The sequence below is a fragment of the Embiotoca jacksoni genome, unplaced genomic scaffold, assembly GCF_022577435.1.
Source record: "Embiotoca jacksoni isolate LCO1_2020_lvr unplaced genomic scaffold, fEmbJac1.0.p SCAF_40, whole genome shotgun sequence".
Classification (NCBI taxonomy): domain Eukaryota; kingdom Metazoa; phylum Chordata; class Actinopteri; family Embiotocidae; genus Embiotoca; species Embiotoca jacksoni.
In genome coordinates, this window is record NW_027185393.1 from 26,913 (window position 1) to 50,752 (window position 23,840).

General features: G+C 38.7%; 2 protein-coding genes across 2 annotated transcripts; both read left to right on the forward strand.

Annotated features, from left to right (window-relative positions):
* Positions 1-171: 171 nt before the first annotated feature.
* Positions 172-7,532, forward strand: trub1 (TruB pseudouridine (psi) synthase family member 1). The gene is made up of 8 exons (XM_069168559.1): positions 172-332; positions 423-521; positions 2,232-2,287; positions 3,662-3,743; positions 3,893-3,965; positions 5,555-5,694; positions 5,849-5,905; positions 6,017-7,532. Exons 1-8 carry the CDS (start codon positions 194-196, stop codon positions 6,217-6,219), a joined length of 849 nt encoding a protein of 282 aa, XP_069024660.1. The 5' UTR covers positions 172-193; the 3' UTR covers positions 6,220-7,532.
* A 2,949-nt stretch (positions 7,533-10,481) lies between these two features.
* hhex (hematopoietically expressed homeobox) lies at positions 10,482-19,341 on the forward strand. Its single transcript, XM_069168558.1, has 4 exons — positions 10,482-11,119; positions 15,640-15,818; positions 17,326-17,376; positions 17,517-19,341. The coding sequence occupies exons 1-4, from the start codon at positions 10,741-10,743 to the stop codon at positions 17,766-17,768; spliced, it is 861 nt and encodes a 286-aa protein (XP_069024659.1). The 5' UTR covers positions 10,482-10,740; the 3' UTR covers positions 17,769-19,341.
* The last annotated feature ends 4,499 nt before the right edge of the window (positions 19,342-23,840 follow it).

Genomic DNA, 23,840 nt, shown 5'->3' on the forward strand with positions numbered 1-23,840 from the left:
GCTTTTTTCTTTATGTATTTAAGCTATGTAGTTTTGAAAAGGGCATACAACCGACTTTCATACGCCCATATGACAGACAGCAGACTGGAAACTGTAGGAGTTCACCAAGACTCCGGAAGATGGCAGTAATGCCTCGCTGCCACAGATGCAAAGCTGGCGTTAAACACCGAAGAAGAAGAAGCCGAAAACAAGCATGGCTGGGAACTCTGCGGCTCCGATAGCTAGTTCTCTATCCAAACTCCAATCTTTAAATGGAGTATTTGCGATATATAAAAAGCAAGGGCCAACATCAGCAGATGTGTTAAATACGCTTAAAGAAACCTTGCTCAAGGGTAACTATACAAAACCGCTGGAAAAACAAACGTAAGTATACTATTTGTTATGAACTGACAGAGATGTTTCTGTGCTCACCTGTCTTTCAGAAGCTGGTGTCCAAAACCCCAACCCACGGAAGAGGAAGAAACAGAGCCTGAAGATGGGGCATGGAGGGACGCTTGACAGCGCTGCCTGTGGGGTATTAGGTAAGAGGGTTAACTTCTAGTGTTTACAAGGTGTTGGGGATTGTACTCCCAAGCAAGTTCATACAATGCCTTGATAGTAATAATAAACTTTATTTGTATGGCACTTTTCTAAACTCAAGTTACAAAGTGCTTCACCTAAAATAAGCCGTTAAAACAAAACAGCAAGTGAATTTAACAACACAATACCCAACTAACACAATGATCGTATAAAACAACCATAAAAACAGGGTATAAAAGAAATAAGTGTATTGTAATAAACATGAAAAAGTGCAGTTATAGTCCAACTGTGGCTAGCAAAACAAACACACGAAGTAATAAGTCAAAGACCTATCCTGTCTCAAATGAAAAGGGCAGACTTATCTTCAATAAAGATAAAGTTCATTTAAATTCACAACTGTAAAATTGCTTATATATCCTACCCATAAACATAAGTTGTCACTTATTGAGTCGAGCATGCCTATCTATAAGAAAACTTACAGTGAAGCCCCTTTTGTAAGACAAAAAAACAGGTTGCCAGTCATGTTCAAATTCAGCTCTGAGAGCAGCATGTTGCTCTTTCATACAGGGGCATATTCAAATATATAGTAGACACAGTAGTCTACAGTACTGTACAACACCCATGATTATACTAACATTCTGACTGATTTCTGATTTAATAAAGACTTATTATATAGCTTTAACTCACTGATTGCTGTTGCGGGCCAGCTCTGTATCATTTTTCCTGTGACCTGTTTCCTGGAGGTCCACCGTGTATCTTGATAGGCTTTTCAGCATTAAAAGGTTTTGCTCCAGTTGCATGTTATGCTGTTCTTCTTCTAGTATTTTAAACCACAAGAACACTCAAAGTTAAAAAGCACAACAAGGTTTTAAAGTGTTTGAAACAAACCTTTAAATCCACACAAAGAAATCACAGCAACCTTAAGTATTTTCATTAAGATTATGCATGCAGCGGTGGAGACAAGACAAGATGCTTTGTCGGAAAAGTTTTTCTTCATCTTGGCTTGTTGCCCCATTCACTGTTCAGACATTGTTCATATGCTTGTTGTCTTGTCGAGCTGCATGTCTCTGCCCTGCGCTTGTCGTCTCCACCAACAGTTCTTCTCTTGTATCTCTATGCTGTCCTTTTCTCTCTCTGCTCTCCTCTCACCCCAACCAGTCAAGGCAGATGGCCGCCCACCTCTGAGCCTGGTTCTGTCGGAGGTTTCTTCCTGTTAAGAGGGAGTTTTTCCTTCCCTCTGTTGGAGGTTTTCCTCCCTATTAAAGAGGAGTTTTTTTTCCCTCTTAGCTTATGTGGAAATTGTTGAATTGTTGAGTTTCTCTGTATAATATTGTAAAGTCTTTCTGTAAGGGCTTTAATGTGTTAAGTGCCATGAAATAACCTGTGTTGGGATTTGGTGCTATATAAATAAAATTGAATTGAATTGAATGTGATTAACACCGAGACCAACATCCTTCGTGAGCGTGCTTATCAGAAGATAACCAAATGAGTTGGCACTGCTGTCAGGCAACTCCTCAAATTTCAATGTTTAATGCTGCCCATTTTGGTGACATATATCAGTTATAGAGAAAACAGATTTACTCTCGTCATGTCAATGGTTAAGTTGATGATAATGGAGGAAACTATTACATGTTTTTGTTTTTGTGTGTAATGAAAGCTCTAAGGAGGGCTAGCAGGCCTTTAGTCATTCACATCATCTCCATTTCTTTCAGTTGTCGGTGTTGGAAATGGCACAAAAATGCTCAGCACACTGTTGACTGGTTCAAAGGTGAGTTTTTTTTTACACTAATGTTGAAGAGAAAAATGAGCTATAAAGAGCTATATTTGCAAAACACTGAAATGTTTCTGCTTAAAAGAATGGCAGTGTGTAAATTATGAATGCATAGTGTGAACTGTAAATCTGTGTTAAACAAGACTTAGTAGATGTAAGTTGGAACATCACAGATTTGGTAAAAGCCGTGAACCACAATGTATCAGTTTAGTTTCAAACTGTCCTGCGCACTCAGATCCATACAGCGTGTCAATATTATCAGTATCTATCATTTATTTACAGCATCATTGAAAAAAGTCAAATTAAAACTGATCAAGCTTTTACAAGACTCAAGTGCAAAATTTATCATGACTTGGTTGCTGGCAGATACTTTCGAAAGATGGAGGAGCACTGAGGAGGTTTCAGCAGGTTTCTTATAAGTGGTCAAAACCAACTGTGGCATTCCCAAAGGAAGTATTACTTATGTTTTCATTGTGCATGCTTCCACTTGGAAACATTATCAGTCAACACCAAGTCAGTCATAGGACCCAAAGCGGCAAGAGGAAAAGCTGCACTCAATGCTTGGTTTTAGCACTCAAATTAAAACTGACATCTCCAACTTGGGAGTGATTTCAGACTGTGACTTGAATTTTAATGCTCATTTTAACAAGGTTATTAAAATGTCATTCTTCCACCTAAGGAACATTGCTAATGTCAGACCTTTTTTTTAATTTTAGAAAGATGCTGAAACACTCAGCCGCTTAGATTATTGTAACTCCCTTTTTACTGGTTTACCAAAACATCTGTAAGGAAATTACAGCTTGTTCAGAATGCCAAAGCCAGAGTTTTAACAAAAATAAAGAAAAGAGATCACATTACCCCACTACTCAAAGCACCGCATTGGCTACCGTATCTTTTAGGATTGATTTTAAATGTTCTTTTATTTGTTTATAAAGCTTTAAATAATTGTGCCCCTCCCTATACCAGTGATCTTATCTCATTTTATGTTCCTGCCAGATCGCTGCGCTCATTCTCTGCTTTTCTTTTAAATATTCCTCGTGTCCCACAATAGGTCTGATGAGAGCGCCTTCTCTTTTTATGCCCCTAAACTTTGGAACTCATTCCTGAATTTTAATGATTGATTCCTATAATGTTGTTTTTATTGTTGCAATTTGAATTTCTTAATTTAATCTCACCTATATTTTTTACGAGTTTTACCTTATTTCTCATCTTATTGTTCTGTTTTGTGTGCCTGTCGATTTGTTTGGATCTTTGCTGTTTATGTGTGTATGTTGCTCCGATGTGAAGCACTTTGCGCTGCAGGCTTGTCTGAAAGGTGCTATATACATAAAGCTGAGTTGAGTTGAGTGATTTGGAGTGGTTATTTTTTAGAAATATGTTGCTGTTGCGGAGCTGGGAAAAGCAACGGACACTCGTGATGCCACCGGCAGTGTGATTCTGGAAAAAGACTTTGGTAAATACTGAAGTGTAAAGCATAATTTCATCCAAACAGTTTTATGCCATTCATCAGTCTATTCTATTCTGTTTCTGCTAAAATGTACAGTCCTTTTTTCTTTTCTTTTTTTGCGTCACAGTATGTCTTGTCTTTATCTTTTATCACAGAACACATAACCAGGCTGGATGTTGAGGAAAAGCTGAAAGCCTTTACTGGTGACATCATGCAAGTTCCTCCACTGTGAGTAAGAGTTTTCATTGTAACATTTATGTAATGTTAGCTAAACTGTTACAAGGGTTTGCCTCACAGATCAAAATGCACTTTTCCAGTATGTAATTTTAGATAAAATAGATTTGTTACATATGGACCTCAGGTCAAATCCTTTTCCAGTGTTTACCCTATAAGCATTTAACAGTGAGTGGTATGCAGCAGCTGAAATAGGACTGCCACTGCTGCATTTTTGTTTTTTAAAGGAGAGGAGAGGGCTCCATCTCACTTTTTTTTTTTTTTTTTTTTTTAAACTAACGTCATATTATTTTCTTATACGTTTCGGATGCTTTACATCCAGGTCAATTCACACACCTGTGAGTAAATCACATAAACTCTGCACTGAGCCGATAATGACAGTACAACAAATGTAGCAACAAGCAGCCGGTTGATGTTCACAATGCAACAGCAAAGGTGATCACGTTTGCAAGTTACTGCAAATGCACCTATTTGAATCAATAACTCCTTCACTAAACGTTGTTTGAACAGGGAGCCACTTGGGCTTCATTGTCATGTCCAAAGACACTTCGGCATCGGGAAAAAAAAAAAAAAAGGACCGTCAATAAGAAAGAACTGGGAGAATGAATGACACCGTGATGTGGATGAAACAGGAAACTAATAGCTTGTTTGTCAAATCACATTTGAATTTGAGATTTTACTATATATGGGTAGTTGTTGGTATCTATATTTTTTGCTCAATAAATGTAAATGGCTGTGATGATTGTACTTGTATTATGTCATATAAAAGTTTATTTTTCTAAATCTTTAGACAACATGTATGTTAGCTTTTTCCAAGAATGAACCCTTGAATCTTGTCATTGCAGGAAAATTTGGTGTTACTATTACTAATACCATGGTTCTGTTTTGTTTCTTTTAAGTTTCCCATCTTACTGTCACATATCAAAATATCTGGTGTGAAAAAGCTTTTCCCATTGACTAACATTTACATGAATCACTAGTTATGATGAACAGTATTGTATCTAGACAACAATGGTAAGCAAAGTTTGTACCTTTTGGGACCATGTATCTATTTATTTGTATTTCTTCTAATCCATATTGGACGCATCATTCAAACATTCCCAGGTCTAAAGTAGCATAATGTAGCAAAAGATAACAGGAGTAAAAAAAAATCACAGTCCAGTAATAGAAAGCAGATTAGAGCTATGGATTACAGTTTATTTAAAAACACTACCATTTTGAGCTCCAGGCTTCCACCTAGTGGTATGAAAGAGCTTGCTGGAAGCGGTGGTTTTTGTCTGGGACATGCAGGGTACAGCTGTGTACCTGCTACGAAAGCTCTAGGATTTTCCACGTAAAAATGCGCAAGGATATGTAACATATGAGTTTGTGAAAGAATCTTCCCTTCCGTGATTTTGTTTGTCAAATTCCGGTAGGGTTGCCAATTCTCACGCTTTTTTGGTGAGAGACCGTTTCTGCATTAGCATGTCACATTATACAGACACTGATTTAGTGCTGCTTCTCTTTTTAGTAAAAAAAAAAAAAAAATCATATTCGGTATGGTGTGATCTTTTTGTCTTTATTTTTATTTTTTTTAAATCTAGATACTCGGCGCTGAAAAAAGATGGCCAGCGTTTGTCTGTCCTTCTGAAAAAAGGTCACAAAGTTGAGGCCAAACCAGCCCGGCCGGTCACAGTGCACAACCTGACCCTGCAGGAGTTCAAGCCCCCCCTCTTCACTCTGGGTGGGTGAGCACATGTTGCAATCATGCAGTGTTTCTTCCTTTGTACTGACTTCTTTAAAAACAGCAGTTTGGATATCATTTCTTGCCCGTTTCATGTTTTTTTATGGTAAACTTACACATTCAAACAACCAGTTGAAAGAGTTTAATTTGACAGATATTGAGTGTGGTGGTGGATTTTATGTCAGAAGCTTGGTGGACGACCTGGGAAAAGGTGAGATATAAGATTCATCTTATTTCACGATCCTCTTAAGAGCACCTTGATGTTAGCAAACTGAGATTTCACAACTGCAGCTTCAGAATAATCACCGTCTGTGTGCTGCAGCTCTGTCATCATGTGCTCACGTGAAGGACCTGACCAGAACAAAGCAGGGTCCGTTCACCCTGCAGGAGCACACTTTGCACGAGGAGCGGTGGACGCTGGAGCACATCCTGCGCGCACTGCAGCCCTGCTCGGACGGAGAGCTGGCGTTGGACGATTTAAACCACCAGAAGGCGACACTAGAGGGGCACCGGGACCCAGAGTAATAACGGAATAAAGCTGAGGTTGCTGTTTGCTTGATGGTTAACATGACTCGCCTTCCTGACTTTTCCAGTAAAAGCAAACATCAGGTCAAGTTCGACAGATGTGTTTGTGATGTGACGAATTGAGACCAATGTCAAAACAGAAGTTTTTAGTTTTTTTGGAACTTGGTGGACTTTCATCTAGACTGATTCTTGTCTTCATACTTGTGGCTTCTCTCATCAGCAATGTAAGTTTTAGTTAAATTTGGAAATAGTTTTGTATTTGGAAATTCCAGCTCCCCCTCCTTCCACCTCCCCCTTCCGCCCCCTCTCCTCTATCTTTATCTGCTTATCCCTCCTTCCCAGATTATAGAGATGAGTGAAACAAACAATATTCAAGATATTTATCACAGTTTCCATTATTTCATCTCTATTAATTTGGAAACAATATTTTTTTTTGTAAGGAAAAACACTTGACAATGCGCCCTGCAATTTTTTTTTTTTAGATTATACACATTGAAGTTTAGCATGAAAGTGATTTGTTTAGATTTATGATGATAAAGATTTGAAGTGTTTATTAAAATAATTATTGACATTAATGGCTCAATAGTCTAAGATGGAAAATACATTTGCAAAGAGCGAAATAGATTTTACTACTCAACATATGTGGAGATTTTTTTGGGGGAAATGCAGTCTCAAATGTTTGTGAGTTTAGCAACAACAACAACAAAATCTGTATTATTGTTGCAAACTTTTGTAAAACTGAATTCATTTGTGGAACATTTTTAGTTTTGTTGTTGCTTTTTAATTCCATTTAGACACTTTCTACTATCTATTCAGGTCCAAGTCATGTTGATATCATTAAAAATGCACAGAGGTATAAATGTCAAGAAGTTCATGTAATTTATTATATGCATTATGTCATTCAATATCAAATTGCTGAAAAGAGAAAATGTAGGTGTCTCAAAATTAGGTTTAATTAAAAAAAAAAAAAGATGGAAAGCATAGTTTTTGTTGGTTTACTTCTTTCTATTTCTTCCTCTCCTATTAATCAAACAGTCTGAAATGGTAAAACCAACTTTAGCCGAGCATTTACTTTACAGTGTTTGGAACTAGGTCAGAGGTCCAATCAGGTAACTCAGTGCAGCATTTGTGTGACTACAGGCTGAAAGAATTTAGAATTTTGCACATATGGTGAAGTGCCCTAATGTGGGACACCTACGCTCCATTTGGTGAAGGGCTTCCTCAAATAAATAAATAAATGACCAACCGAAGGTCAATGACAGTGTTTCAACAAAATTAGTGTTAAGCATGTGCATTTATTATAAATAAATAACTTTTTTTTTAATCAGGATGTGTTTATGACATGGTTGTTTGTAAAAAGTATTATAATATAGTGTAAACATATATTTGTATATTTGTTTTATTTCAGTCAAAGTTTCTAATTTCCCACATTAGGAAATGTGGTTTTAGAAAAGTGGGACAGTAGGTGTGTGGAGAGGCATCCGATTGTGCAAAACCAATGCTATCTATGGGGTTTGAATTATTTTCTAAATTTAGGTTGAGGGGCAATTAACTTTATCTAATATTTGGGCATCTTGGTTAAAATGGTGCAAGAACTATGACAACATGTCACAGCCACTCAATGAGGAGGTGGGATTTCAGGTCTGCAGGGGCTGTTTCCAAGCAACTGCCTTGCAACAGCAGCAGGCTCATTTCCATCCATGGGACTCAGCAATTTACCACCATGACTTTATTATATTATTCGGTTATTTACTCATGAATGCTTAGCTGTGCATTTATTTCTTCTTTCTCTGTGATGATATTTAATGATCTATGATCTTAATATCTTTCTAATCAACACATGATAATTTTTGTTGTTGGATTCTCCATCTAACAGCCACACCTACAAGCTGTGGTTTTGTAACAGCAATGACATTGCAAGTGGTAAAATGACCACACATAGGATTGCAGATTTAGCCTTGAATATTGCAGACTTTCAATTTATATTAAGGTGTTTTTTTGTTTTGTTTTTTTTTAGCAAAGACTATCCCACATTTCCAGCAGAGCTGTCCCAAATTAGGAATGTTAAGTGTGATATCTGCTTTTTTTTCTTTTGGTTTAAATAGGGACACATCCTAAGGATTTCAAAATGGTTCTGGTTGTAGATTTTAGGATTCATATCGCAATATAGTCCAAAAGTCTCGAAATGGGCAAATCACCCTATCTAATCCATAATTTTGACTAATGACAAAGTCAGAATTGTAACTATTTGTCTAAATTTCGACTTGAAACATAAAGGTTGTATTCACATAACATTACGATACTTATGATCATTTGGATAACTTTGACTCATGAGGATTAGAATCATGTCTCGAGTCTTTTTGAACTGTTAATCGGAGACACATGGCGCCACTGTCAGGGAGCGGCTCTGAGAAATTATTAGTCGTTTGTGGGCAGGAGACTGACGCCACGGGGAAACCGGCCGGATCAATGAGCTGCAATGATTGTCTCAGTCCAAATATTAGCCGTTTGGTGATTTCTTTCATGTCTTCAAGGCTGCTTATATCCCTGTTTGCTCTCTGAGTCCACTTTATCTAAATGACTGCAGTTAGAAAGTTGGCAAGGCATGCGGCGCGCTTTAAAGACGCATCAGAATATTGAACCGATGGATTCTATTAGAGGGCCCGTTTATTGGCGAGAACCGATAGGTTTCCTCCCAACAGTGAAGCGTTAACCTGCGAGTCTGCGCTACCGTTGATGAATTTTCCTGGTGATAGAATATCAGGATTGACCATAACACGTGCATCTGGAGCCATCGGAAGCGCTTGTCCGTGCTGTAACTCTGAAAGAGAGAAACTATCGATTACTGTTTAACACTCTGCGCAAACTTTTGGGAGGGGATAAAAACATGCTCTTAGTGACATATTAAAAAGATTTGCATTTATAGTCGTTATCGTAAGCATATGACCTTAGCCGCACTGATAGATGGACTCCAACTCCAAACATTCAAATCATGAATTAATCATTTGCTTTTCAGATGCACTGTTGGGGATGTGAATTGCAGATAACCTGTATTATAGCCTACATTGTTACAGATTACACTCCCAAATTGTTTGATTAGACATTTAGTTTGGACTGGGACTACAGCTATCAGAGTAAAGAAGTGCTGAAGTGATCAGCGTATGAAATTCATTTCAATGGTACACATCCAGCTATATTTTATTTATTTACTGCAAAACAATGTGAAAAATACAGTCTCTTAGAAGAAAACAGACAAAAGCGGGACGTCAAATATGACCTGTGACCATAAGATAGGATTTGGGGAGATTCGGACTCTGTGCCTCCGTATCAAGGGGCCCAATGTCTGCAATCCATTCAAGGTTTAAAACAGTAGTGTGATGGAAGTTACAGACTTCATACATTAATATGTACTGCTAATAGATGAGCTCACTAGAATTGACTATAAAAATAAAAGAAGATGAAAGATAAATTTCATTTAATTAACATTAAAAATTTACATTCAATTTATATTAGTATGTAGTATAATGGTATGCATGATTATACCATTTATTCAAAACGTTTTTAAAGTAAGCTAATGGTTATTTTGCAGATTCGAATTTTACATTTAGGCTAAAACATATAATCTAATAGAATTGATGTATTTTTTGCTGAATGAACTGCACCAGCAAGAATCATCTTCTATTTACATATTTTTCGCATCTGTAACAATAACACAATGCCACTCTGAGAGGTGTCTTTCTGTGTAAGAAGGAAACATTAATGTCGAAATCAGAAATGTGGCTTCATATCGGATTTTAATTCAGCAAAACAAGGTAACCAAACCTTTATAAGTTGTTTTTCTTAATCTTTTATTGAATCTATTGTGGGGAGATTGCAAGTGACAAAAGGTCATACAATTCTCCTTCTGCTGTCTATACGCATTGGAGTCAGTATAAAAACGATGGAAATAAAGTAGCTCCATTAGATATAGCTATAATTCGGATTTATTTACATATTGAAAACTGAAGTACTATCATCGTTGTTTTATTACCAACCTAAAACGGTAAACCTTTTGGGGTTTCTAATTACTAGATAGTTGGCTGGGTTTACGTGATTCTCCTGGAATACAATTATCTCTTCTCTCCTGTCATCTGATCGCTGCTTGTTTAGGGCGCGAGAAAAGCCAATCAGAAACGGCAGCCGGCCACCTGCAGGAAGTTGGCCGTCCTTATCTCCTCCCTCCTTCGTCTGTTGCTAGATAGCAGCCCCAACAGTTGGATCAATTGCCAGATAGCCACCGCCGCCTCTTGATTAACCGCAAAGCACTCAAACGGTCTCCATAGCCCAGAAAAAAGTATCTGTTTGGTGTGTTTTGCGTAGTCAGGACTACAGTCTGACCTGGAACAGTAGAAGTTTGGTAGTATGTAACAAGGCTCTTGTAAATAGATAGTTTCGGTAAAGAGGAAGGCTGTAGGGAGAGACGGGAGAGACGCAGCTATTCTGTTAATTCAGTTCCAGCGCGCAGCGGCCGCACACAGCACCATGAGTGTCCCGCTTTACGCATCGACCCCCATCCAGCCGGCCCACCCGACTCCCTTCTACATTGAGGACATTCTGGGAAGGACTACCGCCACCAACTCTCCCTGCTCTTCTTCCTCCTCCACTTCTTCATCTTCCACTCCGGTCATCCCCACACCTACTCTCCCGTCGCCCAATTCCTCCTTTACAAGTCTGATATCGCCGTACCGAACGCCGATTTATGAACCCACGCCGATCCACCCGGGACTTTCTCACCACGCCGCGCTGACGTCGACGTACGCCTCCGCCGGGGCTTTCACCAGCTCCATCTACCCGTTTCACCACCAGCACCATCGCTCCATGGGGGAGTACGCCCAGGCGCTGCTGAGGCACGACGCACTCGGTGAGTTGGTTGAAGTTGTGTGCGTAATTGTGTTGGACACGTTTCAGACGGCCTTTTAGGCTAACAAAAGTTGACCTTTCGTAAACGTAATTTACAGCATCGCCAAAACAACATAGAATCATGTCTAGTGTTTGACTGTGGAGAAATAATCTAGTTGACCTCAGTTCCTTGAATCTAGACTGTAGGCGTATGGCACCGTCTGGGTGCATGCTAAACTGTTTCACTCATAAAATGCTGTATATATTATACGAGAGCAATATTTTGGTTATTATAGATTGGATGGCTTTCTGCTTTCTTCTATGATAAAATAAATGCATTTTAAATCCATTGGAGGTCGAAAAAAATATTTGCTTGGATTGTGTAGCAGGAAGGAGGTTTTTTATTCGTTGCATTCTTTCCTGACTTCACAAGCTTCGTTTCAGTACCAACGAAACCATTTTTGCATAAGTATCACGCTTGGTCATGCATATCAAACCAAAGATCATATGCAGTTGCAATAACACACTTAAAAGAGTGGTGTGACGCAGGTTTTGGACACGTTCCTACACAAAGTCTTCAGTTAATTTCAGTGTTAAAAAAACAAACATCTCTGCCTCATTCCTGACGTAGCGCGCACTTGAGTCACATTGTTATTGTGACATATTTGGGGCCACAATTGCACCACTCATATCCATTCGTGGGCTGCTAGGTGGTGATATGGTGGGGTCGTGGGGGAGGGGGTTAGTGTGTGTGTGTGTGTGTGTGTGGGGGGGGGGGTGATGGCAACCTTGACTCGTTTTCCTGACTCTCATTGTTCCAGTGAATTACTGGGCTCTGAATCGCTTGTTATTTCACTGCTCTCTCTCCCTCTCTCTTTGTGTGCGTGCGTGCGTGCGTGCGTGCGTGTGTGTGTGTGTGTGTGTGTGTGTGTGTGTGTGTGTGTGTGTGTGTGTGATAAGCAAACTTGTGACCATCAAGCGTTAGGTTATTAGTTTATTTTTTTCTCTTGAAGTTGAGATTGAGACTTGACTGCATCCTTTCAGTTTTTTTCGGATCCATGGGTGGGTCCATCTTAACACGTCATTTACACAACCACCAAGCTTTTTTTTCTTTGCTTTTAAATTCTGAGCCACATCCTAAAGTATATATGAATAGGTAATTTAAGGAGTTATTTTATATTTCATATACAAAACATAGTATATAATGTATAAATGTAAAATACAATAACCTATATAGTGTTGTATGACGCAGGACGCATGGGAACACTTACAAAAGTTAAATGATGTGTCAACGATACAATTCCCATTTTATAATACAAACATTTATGTAAATATATGAGGAAATTGGTTTAGTCTTAGGTTGTGTATATTGGTTTGCATGAAAAAGTTTTATATGGTATGTGAATATATAATATCCGGGGTAGGAGGCTATAAGTGATGGTCCTCATAAGTATAGTGTGACAAAGCTGACCGTCTGACCTTGTGTTGCTGAACAAGTTGCGTTTTTTTCCGTTCATACAGTATAGCGGAAGCCGTGAGCCTTTCGATAGGAGTTAAATGTTTTCCTGTCTCACCCCGGCCAGCCGCTTCCTCGGGAGCCCGCTGCACGCTGCTGATTATTTTATCGACATCCTCAATACAGACATATTCAGGAAACACTCGGGCTCTGATAGCCAGGGATCCGTTTTCCACATATTGTTGCACTTCCTTTGTCGGACCCCGCGAGGATGTGGCTGACTTTCTTTATGGTTGGCGGCGTGAAGAAAATAATGCAAGCACATCAGCAGATCAATGTGAGCTTACGACGAAAGATAAAGTAGACTTTGAATTCACTCAGTTTAAAAAACCCGTAAAAAACAGAGTTTATTCTTAAATTAAAAACTAAAATAAAAAGACATTGTATTGCCTTTTCATTGGCTTTATAAACTAACTGAAATCCCTACTTTAAGACAAAGATTCATTTCAGTTCTCCACCAAAAATAAATAATTTAATCTACAGTCTGTACGTTTATTCTAACGTGACTTTTCTTGGAACACATATCTGTCTGTGCTATGTAGGCTAAAACTGCCCACATTGTGTGTGCATTTATTTATATTTATGTTTGTAATTAAGTCATTCACACCTTTTTTGTAAATCTATTTTTAGCCGTTTGGCCCCCCCCCCCAAAACTATGTAAACTATAATTTGAAACAGCATAAGCCTCCAGTGTGAGAAGAAAGTATGCTGGTTCCACGCGTGACAAGTGTGGACTAAAGTTTAGAACAATTCGTTTATTTTATGAATCAGTGGGTTTTTTTTTTATTTTATTATTTTTTTTATTTTTTTTATAGCCTTTAATCTTTGCTGTCATACGCCTCTGAATTTATCAGCAGAAACATTAAGAAGCCATCTGCACAGCATGTTTGGTGAGACAGTAACAGAGTCAGAAATAAGAACTTTCAATGTAAACATCTGCTTCAGGCCGCCAGAGACGTCGCCAAAATATCACTATGACTAAGTTTTATATAAATACATTAAAATGTGTTGTTGTTATTGTTATTGTTATATGTTATTTCGATTATTTTAATCATTTAGCCCTAATTTATTAAGCTTCGCTCCATTGTAGCCCTCTGTAGCTGAAATATTTTTTCTTTCATGATATTTTATAATTGGTAGCGACGTAAACATCGGCATCGACCAAATAGCGTTACCCTGATTGTGGAACAAAATCGGTAGCTGATGGTCCTGATAGCAGCACTCAAATAATTATAAATAGTTTCTTTAAATCAGGAGCTTTGCAAACATTAGTCTAAATATCATTCCACTCAGAAGGACTCGAAAAGGTTAGAATTTTAGATTATTGATGAATTCATTTATTATATTAGCATTGTACTATACATCTTTTCCGTGTATTTTCGGTTGAGACAAACGTGTCTTGGGACTGGATTAGATGACTTCCTTTGGAAAAGAAAGAAGGTCTTGACAGCAGTTTCGACCGCAACAGATTTATATTGTTTGAGTGAGAGTAGAGAGGACCGGTGGATGCCATCGTCTGTAATCACACCACAAAACAGGAAGCACATGAAGCGGATATTTGGCCATAGTTTTCACTCTGTCACGACCTTCCTGAAAAGAAAGCGTGCAGCAAGCCGCTTGGTCGCTATTGTTTGTTCCAGACCATCAACCAAAAGAGGAAAGTAGACAAGACAAAAACACACTGGGGCGTTTCTCTTTAATAAAAACCCTTTAATCGGACCTTATTTATTGGAACTCCTAATTGTTGACATGGAAGCCTGCCGTGTATCTACAGGCACCGTCATGTGTCTCGCTCATGCACAGGAGCAAATGCACCCCCCCCCCCCCCCCCCCCACACACACACACACAGCTCCCCGACTACACACAGCTCACTTGCAATGACTGCATAATGCGCACAACGCACGGCAAAGACGCTCTACTTTCGCACACACTTGTTAATCCAAATATAATCATTTTAATAACTAAAATGATAACCCCAGCACTGAAATTCAGTCATATTTAGGGACATGCTATTATTCCCAACTTTTAACTTTTACTTTGTAATTTAAAGATCTTATCTTAGGCTACTCAACTTCAGATTTACATGGGGAAAAAAAATACATATTTCGACATTAGACAGTCAAAGTGCACACATAATTCTCACACGAATTATAAATCTATATGCGCATTACTGAATACGCCGTGTCTTTTTTTCGGTCACCACCGTCAATCGTGGTGGTAAATCACCAAGTTGTACAGTATGTTTTATTTAAGTGGTGAATCTGTGAGATCATTCATATATTTGTCTGTTTTTATTGTTACATATTTATACTTTTCTTGTTTTATCTTTTTATTCTGCACACCGTGGGACTGTGAGAAACAATATTTCGATCTATCTGTATGTCTGTACATATGGTGAATTGACAATAAAGTTGACTTTGATTATGATATTATATTTCCAGGAGCGCTTTGTGTGATGGGCTGATGTCATCCTTTGGAATATTGCCGCAGGACGCAAAACTCGTCACATATTTGATTCACTGATGAACCGCACACTTAAGTTGAGCGACAATGCTGATTGTATTTATCATCTATCTAAATAAATCGTTATTTAATGCTGTAGGTTATTTAAAGGTTAAAGAACCCTTTTGGGTCCTTTAAACCGAGGGCCCGGGACCAGTGGCCAGATGTTCCCCGGCTGTAGGTGGGCCTGTTCATAATCTTATTATAATATTGTAATGTCCCAACTTCAGCGTGATTTAGGCTCCAAAAATATGCCTTTATATGACAGTTAGGTTCGACCTAAAAATATGCTTCTGCAATTCAATGTGAATATTTTAAAATTATAATAAGTTAGGCCAATTAAATCGTAAATTGTAGTCTTAAAGAGTTTGTTCAATTTTCATGAGTCAGGATTTATGGAATGGATTTATTAAAATAGACAACAGATTTTCAGAACTCTCAATATCAACCAGAATTAGTGGATATACTATACGAGGCTGTAATGGGAGCTTTCATGAGGTTTCTGTTTCTTTTCTCTCTGAAGGGAAGCCTCTGCTGTGGACGCCCTTCATCCAGCGGCCCTTACACAAGAGAAAGGGCGGACAGGTCCGCTTCTCAAACGACCAGACCATCGAACTAGAGAAGAAGTTTGAGACACAGAAATACCTCTCACCTCCGGAGAGGAAACGACTGGCCAAGATGCTGCAGCTCAGCGAGAGACAGGTGAGCAAATCCATTTTTTTCTTATTTAGTAGCATACAATTCTCTTTTCTTTGCCACCTAATCATGTGGAAAAGTAGAACAACGTCCTGATAGTGGAGAGTAATGTGTTCGTTAGTCTGTATCCTTATTGTCTAACTCTATAGTTGCAGCATGACGAATATTGATTATCCACCCTTTCAATATCAATTTAACTTGCCAAATTATGAATTAGTTAGGATAATTATTCTTGAGTAATTGTGCAGCACATTTTGAACGAAAGACGCAGGGCAATAGCCTACATTTTACAAATTTTGACTTTGATTTAAATCAATTTCCTTACAGCATAATTTTTATTTGTATCCCATAATTTCTCCCCAATATGGCTCAGCTATGCTGTAACCAGCGAACAGATATTCGGATTTTAGGACTGATCTAATTGGCTGCAAAAGTAGAAACATATTCATAGACAGCGGGAAATCTCCATCAATGGAAAATGCCAATCATATTAATGGACTATTCCACTTATAAAACGTTGTTTGTGTTTATTAAATGAGGTTATACTTGAAATATAAGGCTTGCAATAAATACGCTATTGAAATGCAACTAGAACATGTTAAATAATTTTTGATCGGCCGCTCCAGATGAAGGCTATTTGGAATAATATAGATTTTACTCAGCGCTGGTGTAGTTCAAATAGGCCTGTTAGTCTGCAATAGGATCACTGTGGAAAAGAAGAATTTTAGTCTGTAAAACGTTTGGCTGGCTATTTTTTTAATGAATGGCCACTACTGAATCCGCTGTTTCCATTATGTTAATTATCTGAATGACTCAACGTGGCAGTTGTAGGTAACGGTTTACTGACTCAGTCCCAGACTGGCCATCGGAAAGTCCGGGGGATGAGAAGTTGCAGCACTCGTTGCTGAACAAGGATAGGAAGAGTAAACCCGCGGCTGGTGGTGCAAAGAAAGTGCTGCAAAAAGAAAGAAAAGGCGTTGCTGGTGGACGCTGCATGTGATCCCTAAACAACCGATTTATTTGAAGAGTCTACATTGTAGGCCAACAAAGAATAGTTGCACAGATATTAAGTCACTTTTTCTAAAGTGTCAAAAAAGGTCGTCAGTTTCGACTGTAAATGTGTAAAATAAACATTTGAATTTTGCATTATAGGCTATAATACAATACCTGATAGCCAGCCCAGCAATTTATGTATATATATATATATATATATATATATATATATATATATATATATATATGTAAAACCCTGCTATTACATAAAATTAGGTGTCAAGTGATCATTTCATTATTTGAATTTTTATTTTAAAATAAAAAAAATAAATAAAAAAATCATTGATCAACAAACATTCGTGTTAGTTCAAATTGTGTGCAACAAAAACGGGCTGCTATTCATTGTCAGTTCAACCCTGGCTGGAGTTCACACCTAAGACCAACAGTTTTTGAATAGCCTGTACCACATATACAGACAGAACCTAATTCATTTGTTTTGTCATGTCATTTTGTCTTTCAGGTTAAAACCTGGTTCCAAAATCGACGAGCTAAGTGGCGACGATTAAAACAGGTTTGAGGTTTTCATTAATTTCACATTACATTCTTTTCAAAATGATTCCTTTTAATTAGTAGACTATAAATTAAGCTAATTGGTACCATTAAAATGCAGTCTTTTAGGTCTTTTAATTCATACATTTCCGTTTGTATCAGGAGAATCCTCAGGGGGTTAAGAGGGAGGTAGAAGATGACAGTCCCGCCAGGAGGAGTAGGAAAGGAGATGAGATGACGGAGTCGGCCCCGATCCAGAGTCCGGAGCGGAGACAGACGGGCCCAGTCTCCGAGCTGCCGCAGGCAGGCCACTCTGTGCACCCCCACACAAAGCTGGACTCTGATGTGTCAGACGATACAGACCAGGAGCTGGACATAGAGGACAACAAGTTCACACTAAACCCCCAGTTCTGAAACGCCGGCTCCTCACATATACTGGACCTCCATATACGCCTCTGATACTTAAGTCTGAGGGCGCTATTTTTGTAACCGGCATAGTGCAAATCTAGGTGTATTGACATTTTTGTGCAGCACAAGGGGCTTTTTTTCCACGCTTGCAATTTTTTTCGTGGATCAACGTGAGCCAGGCTGCACCGAGATGGGCAGAAGTCAAAAAGGGGTGTGTTGGTAAAGATGTGCTGGTGCACTGAAATTTTTTTTGTCAGTTTTAAGGTGAACTTGCATCTGTGTCTCCCCCACCTCAAACAAGGTCTAAGTGCAGGCCAGCTATTTTCCTAGCCTCAGTGGGAAAGAGCACACATTAATAGAACCAGCCCAAATCCCACAGACAGGTTTGATGGATGTACGTATTTAATCGCACTTCAGGTAATCGTTCCAGATAATCATGTCAAAAATGTAACTGTCAGGCAGTTGGCAGGCAGCAGTTGGTAGCCAATCTCAGCCATACAAACATAAAAGGCACCCGGGTTAACTACAAATTAATTGCAATTTAATTACATATAAATTGGGAACAATTTCAAAAGCCTTTTTATGTGCTCATTTGGTTTCGTAATCTTGCCAGCCTTGCAAGGCCACAGAGTGGCATCACAAAAGGTTCAGGGACATTTAGGCACGACAGCTTTTGACATTTAATCAATGATTGGAAAGTAAATTAGGCACACACAAAGTTCCCCGATGCCGTTAATTTATGAAGACAATATCAGTGACTTTGGAGCTCATTTCCCTTGATCAGTGTTGTTAGTAAATGAAGTGCATGAGGAACTTTAAATGTATGTAATTTACTTATGTCCACTCCTCAACATCGTTCCAGTACCTGATTTCGCTATATTGGAGTGTTCTTTGTTCACTTTTACATTTAGTTAACGCCAAACTATAAGCCACAGTTTTTTTGTCTTTCTTTGTTGAACTGCTTTTCTACACTGTGGGCAGTGATTCTCATAATACCAGTGGATGTGACATTTATAATATTAGTTACCTCCTCCCAAACCCATTGAACATCATTTGCCCAAGTCGACCGTGACACATCTTCTAATGGTCTATTTCTCCTACATCACTGCCAACACTTGCATTGCGCCTGTGCTGCACCGAGGCAGATGAAAATAGAGCCCTTAATGTCTGTCTCCAAATCGCTGTAACACCTCCCCCCCCCCACACACACACACCACCCTCCAATGCCCCCCACCCCAAAAAAGACAGGCAGGTGGCTCCCTGATGTAATACTAAGGTAAAAACCTGGTCCGACAAATCTAATATTTTATCCCCTTCAAGTGCCTTTCACCAGGACTGTTTTTTCTGTTTGAACTTTTGTATAAAATGCATTATACTCTCACACCACCGTTACTGTGTCATGACCACTGTAAATAAATAGTAGGCCCATTAGTTTCTCTGTACTGTAGCATGTGTTGTTTTGCTGTCTATAGACCTTTTGCCTGATAATGTGATGTGCACAATCAGTGTAGTATAGAATTGAATTTGTTTTTATGATATGAATAAATCTGACACTTTTAGATGAAGCTCAACCAGAAAACCGGTGATTTTTTATTTTCCTCTTTTTAAAATTGTTCCTGAAAAATACTGAAAATTAAGGTATTCAGTAAAATTATTGGCCATTTTATAACCCAGAAAGGAATCACAATATACTTAAATAAATTAAAATAAGAACAAATGGAGCGTTATCCTATGAGTAGTTAAAGCCTAATCAGACAGAGTCAGTATATAGCCATCAGACAGTGAGTGGCCTAAAATATAAGTACATTTATTAATTATTGTTTTTAAAAAACAAAATATTTGAGTTTACAAGCAAAACAAAACCTTTATCTTAATAAAATGCAAAATACAATACCGAGGGGCTACATGTATTTACTCATAATTGTATTGGTGGCTGGTAGTATTTGTAGCCTACAATCAGTGGCAAAGCCCTGTTATCTTGGCTTCATCCTTGTAAGAAATATATTTTGTTCATAAATATATCGAGTCTATTGTATTTAAGTTGGGATTTTATGTAAAAGTTTGGATCTGACAGAATTTGTGATTTAAAATATACATGATCATGAAATCATGACATTTTGCTCCAATTCAGCACAAGTAATTCTTAAATTTTGGATTAGTCTATACTATTTTCAAGTTTAATGAGACAATGTTGAAATCTTATAGTATTGAATATTTTATTCAAAAACTAATAATTAAATGTAGTTTAAAAATAGTGGCCTTATTATAAAGCATGTAATGTTTTAGATTTGCCACTGGTTTTATTTACTTTATGTGGAAATCAACATAAAAAAACAATCATAGAAAATAAAGAATTCTTTTCAAGTATACCAACACAACATTTACTCCTTAAAAATGTTGTGCTGCATTTCAAATTTTTCTTGAATTAAAGTAAAATAATGTTACTTAGATTGGAAGTCTTCCCATTTCAGGGTCTCATGGTAATCACTGGATTAATATTTCTGACATATTCATAGCTATCTGAAATTCTCATGCACAGCTGGTCAAATTGGTGCTCCTTTTAACTACTTCAAAAAGCACAACAATGTAATTAGATCATTTAAAACAGTGACATCTTCTGTGCTACTAATGACATGGAACATTTCAGTGGATGTTGTGTCCACTTTCTTCATAAGTTTTCTTCTGGATGTAGAGTCCCCACCAAAAATAACCATCAACCTAAACATAGCTTAGCTGAAGTCTAAAAGCTCTTCTTGAAAAAGACTTACTGGTGCGATTTAACGGTGACAAGATGACATAATCTTGAAAATAATTGCACTCATTTGTTTTATCCTTCGGTTACCTTAAACCTATATAATTTCACTGCCACCACCCAGCTCAACATAATTGTGATGATATAAGGCAAACGTTATGAAGGTTGCGTTTTTTTGGGAGAAAATGCATAAATGTCAGTTTTAAAAATGCAAACTCTGTAACCGTGCTCCCTTCTTCTGTTTCACTGCCTTCTGAGTTCCTGAGAATCAAAGGCAGCCACAGATCAGCAAACAGTTTAGTCCACGTCAATTGTTGTCCCATCACCACATTCAACTTCAAATAGTTTATCATCGACCTCTCATGCAAACAGCTTAAGTGGGAGTTTTTCTGTGAGTAGATTAGGTTAATGATTGAGCGAACTGTCAGAACAGCAGGGACAGCAGATAGCAGATAGATAGCAGAGGCACTGATTGATAGTCACACAATATCTTAACAGTTATTTTTCATGAAACAATTTTCAGACCGAGAATTAGGCACAGATTCGGGATTCAAAATGAGAATTTATTTGGGAATTCAACAATTGTTTTCAACCTTATGTTATGTTTAAGGATTAAAGATCATTGCTCTCATAGCCTTGTTGGAGTTACATTTCCAAGGTTCAATGGCCTCAAATATGCACAACTATTCTAAAGCCAACAGTACACTCATTGATCTCAGCCCCTGTATTGTGTAATGGTTCACAAATTGTGCAGAGTAAAGTCAACAGTTGTAGGAATAGCACACATTGTCGGTGGGGGAAATGTTCAGCAGATAGCTGACGGATTCCAAATCGGTCTGATCGGGTCTATTCTCACGTATAAACACTTGACCCACAGTCTGGCTGCAACATGGCTGCCTCGATTGGTGCATTTTCATTGGAAAAAGTGTGTTCTTTCTTTCTCTAGCTAACATGTTGACGTATTGATAAATATTTATAAATGCAAGGGCAATTTGGGTTTTATGACAACTACTATGACCCTGGAATGTGTAAAGGGGATAGGTTATGGGGAGAACCCAAGTGCAGACAGTGTGAAATTAAAAATATTATTTATTGCACGACTTTGGAGATGGACTAGAACGCAGCCTTGAGCTGCGGGCTCGTCGAGAGACGTCTTCAGTGGATGCTTGCATCTGAGCTGAGTCCAGAATCTGCCCGTGGAGAGACCCAGGATCATTCCTCAGGCCCGTATCCCTCCCACAATCCACTGGTGCTGGTGCAGGAAGGTGAGTGTCCGGTTCATATACGAGGGTGGTAGGTCAGACAAGTTGATCTTCTAAGTTCTAACTTGACGTTCCTGGAACCGGGATGATAAGTGAGTGTAAAATTGAAAAGACCAAAATACCAGGCCCACCTGGCTTGCAGGGGGTTCAGATGTAGGAAAGGTTTTTTGTGGTCTGTCTTTACAATAAAAGCATGTGCAGCTCCCTCCAGCCAGTGACAGAATTCTTCCAGTGCCAACTTGAAACCAGGAGATCACAGTTACCAATGTTATAAGTCTTTTAAGGTAAAGAATAAACATGGAAGGAGCTTTTGATCAGAGGAAGGGAGAATCGCCTCAGGGGGTCCTGTGTAAAATGGGTGGAGGTGAGAGCAAGTAGAGGTACTGTCAAGCGACCGTGGTTTGGAAAAAAAAAAACATCTGTATGATCCCAGGAACCGCTGTAGTCGTTTCCTGTTAATGGTTGCTGGCCACACACTTTTGAATTTGACCAGATTCATTTGCACCTGTTCCTTTGTAATGACATATCCCGAGAATGACACAAAATATAGGTGACAGACTGGATGGAGTACTCGTACCTGACCTCTCCCTCTGTCCGGGAAATCAAATCATCCAGGCCAACTGAGTCATGTCTGGACACCAGTTCATCCTTGATGGACAAGCCACTGGAGAGGACCCCCTGGACTGCCCCTTAATCCAACCACACACTGCTGTATGACCTTTTTCTGAACTGACATGCATGCCTCAAGTGGGGATCGAAACCAGTTACTTCTCACTAAGGTAACCAGCAAAAAAACTAGTATTTTAGTGGAGTCGCGAGTGGGTGTGGCCAAATGGCTCGCTAGCGCCCCCTAAATAAATTATAAGTCATCAAAAGAATTTGTTTTCGTCGATAGGTGTGCCCGTGGCGTGGTGGCCATTTTGAGCGTCTCGCCATGAAACTACAAATTGCTGTAAATCTTATGTACATGGACTGATTATCTCCAAACGATACATGTATGATAAAAGTCTGGCCTTAAACACATCTGCATGGTAATATTCGCCATGTGTCCGCCATTTTAAATTTTGTTGCCATTTTTGGCTATTCGCACGTGTTGTATTTTAATGAACTCCTACAGATTTTGTCAGACCAATTTGAAATTTTGTCTGTCCTATCTTAACACGAGAGATGAAAAGTTATCAAAATAATTTGTTTTCCTCGATCGGTGTGCCCGTGGCGTGGCAGACATTTTGAGAGTCTCTCCATGAAATTACAAGTGACTGTAAGTTTTATGTACATATTCCGATCTTCCTCAAACATTACATCTTTGATAACAGTCTGGCCCTGAAGACACCGGTATGGTAATATTTGCTCATAGTCATAGCGCCCCCTGCTGGCAACAAGAAACGAGAAAAACTCAGGAAAGTTGCTACACGTGTAGAAGTTATCTTTCAGTCAGAAATGCCCACATTCATCGACACACAGGAGCTCTTAAGCTGGGCACCGGTTCACTCACAGTGCGAGACTAGCCTGGACCCGTTCCTCCAAGCCTCCTGCACTCCTCCAGTTTAATATAAAACACAATTTTAATATACAATATATTTAGTACGGGGTCCGTGCTCCATCTCTCTATCAGTTTGGGGGTTCTTGGCCTGAAAAACATTGAGGACCCCTAGTATATAGTATAGCCAGGGTGAGGCGGCTAAGCTGGATGTTTCATTGTGACGCAGGAAGTTGATGTTTAAGGTCAAACGATGCTCCAAACCTCACGAAACTTGCATCAGGCACCAACTTTTATGAGGTTTTGCAGATGTTAAAGCCGCCAAAAAAAAAAAGGCTTTTTTTTTTTTTTAAAGAAGAATAAGGAACGAGATCGAGAAAAAAATTAAAACTGCAACGGGGAATATGCAGAACCTCGCGTGCAGCATGTGAGGGCCAGCATATCACTGCTTGCAGTTTTAATTACAATTCTATTATGCAAATAATTCTTGCATAAGAGGGTTTTAACTGAAGACTTAGATCTGAGTGTTTGATGTGGGAGAAACTTGCAGGAGTAAAGACCAGAGACACCTTGACAAGTGTCAA

Bases quoted from the DNA above. Each gene is read 5' to 3' on its own strand.
- hhex (XM_069168558.1), top strand. From the start codon at position 10,741: ATGAGTGTCCCGCTTTACGCATCGACCCCCATCCAGCCGGCCCACCCG. The intron at 11,120-15,639 runs GTGAGTTGGTTG...TTCTCTCTGAAG, and splicing joins GCTGAGGCACGACGCACTCG to GGAAGCCTCTGCTGTGGACG. The intron at 17,377-17,516 runs GTTTGAGGTTTT...CGTTTGTATCAG, and splicing joins AGTGGCGACGATTAAAACAG to GAGAATCCTCAGGGGGTTAA.
- trub1 (XM_069168559.1), top strand. From the start codon at position 194: ATGGCTGGGAACTCTGCGGCTCCGATAGCTAGTTCTCTATCCAAACTC. The intron at 333-422 runs GTAACTATACAA...CCTGTCTTTCAG, and splicing joins TAAAGAAACCTTGCTCAAGG to AAGCTGGTGTCCAAAACCCC. The intron at 3,744-3,892 runs GTAAATACTGAA...CTTTTATCACAG, and splicing joins GATTCTGGAAAAAGACTTTG to AACACATAACCAGGCTGGAT.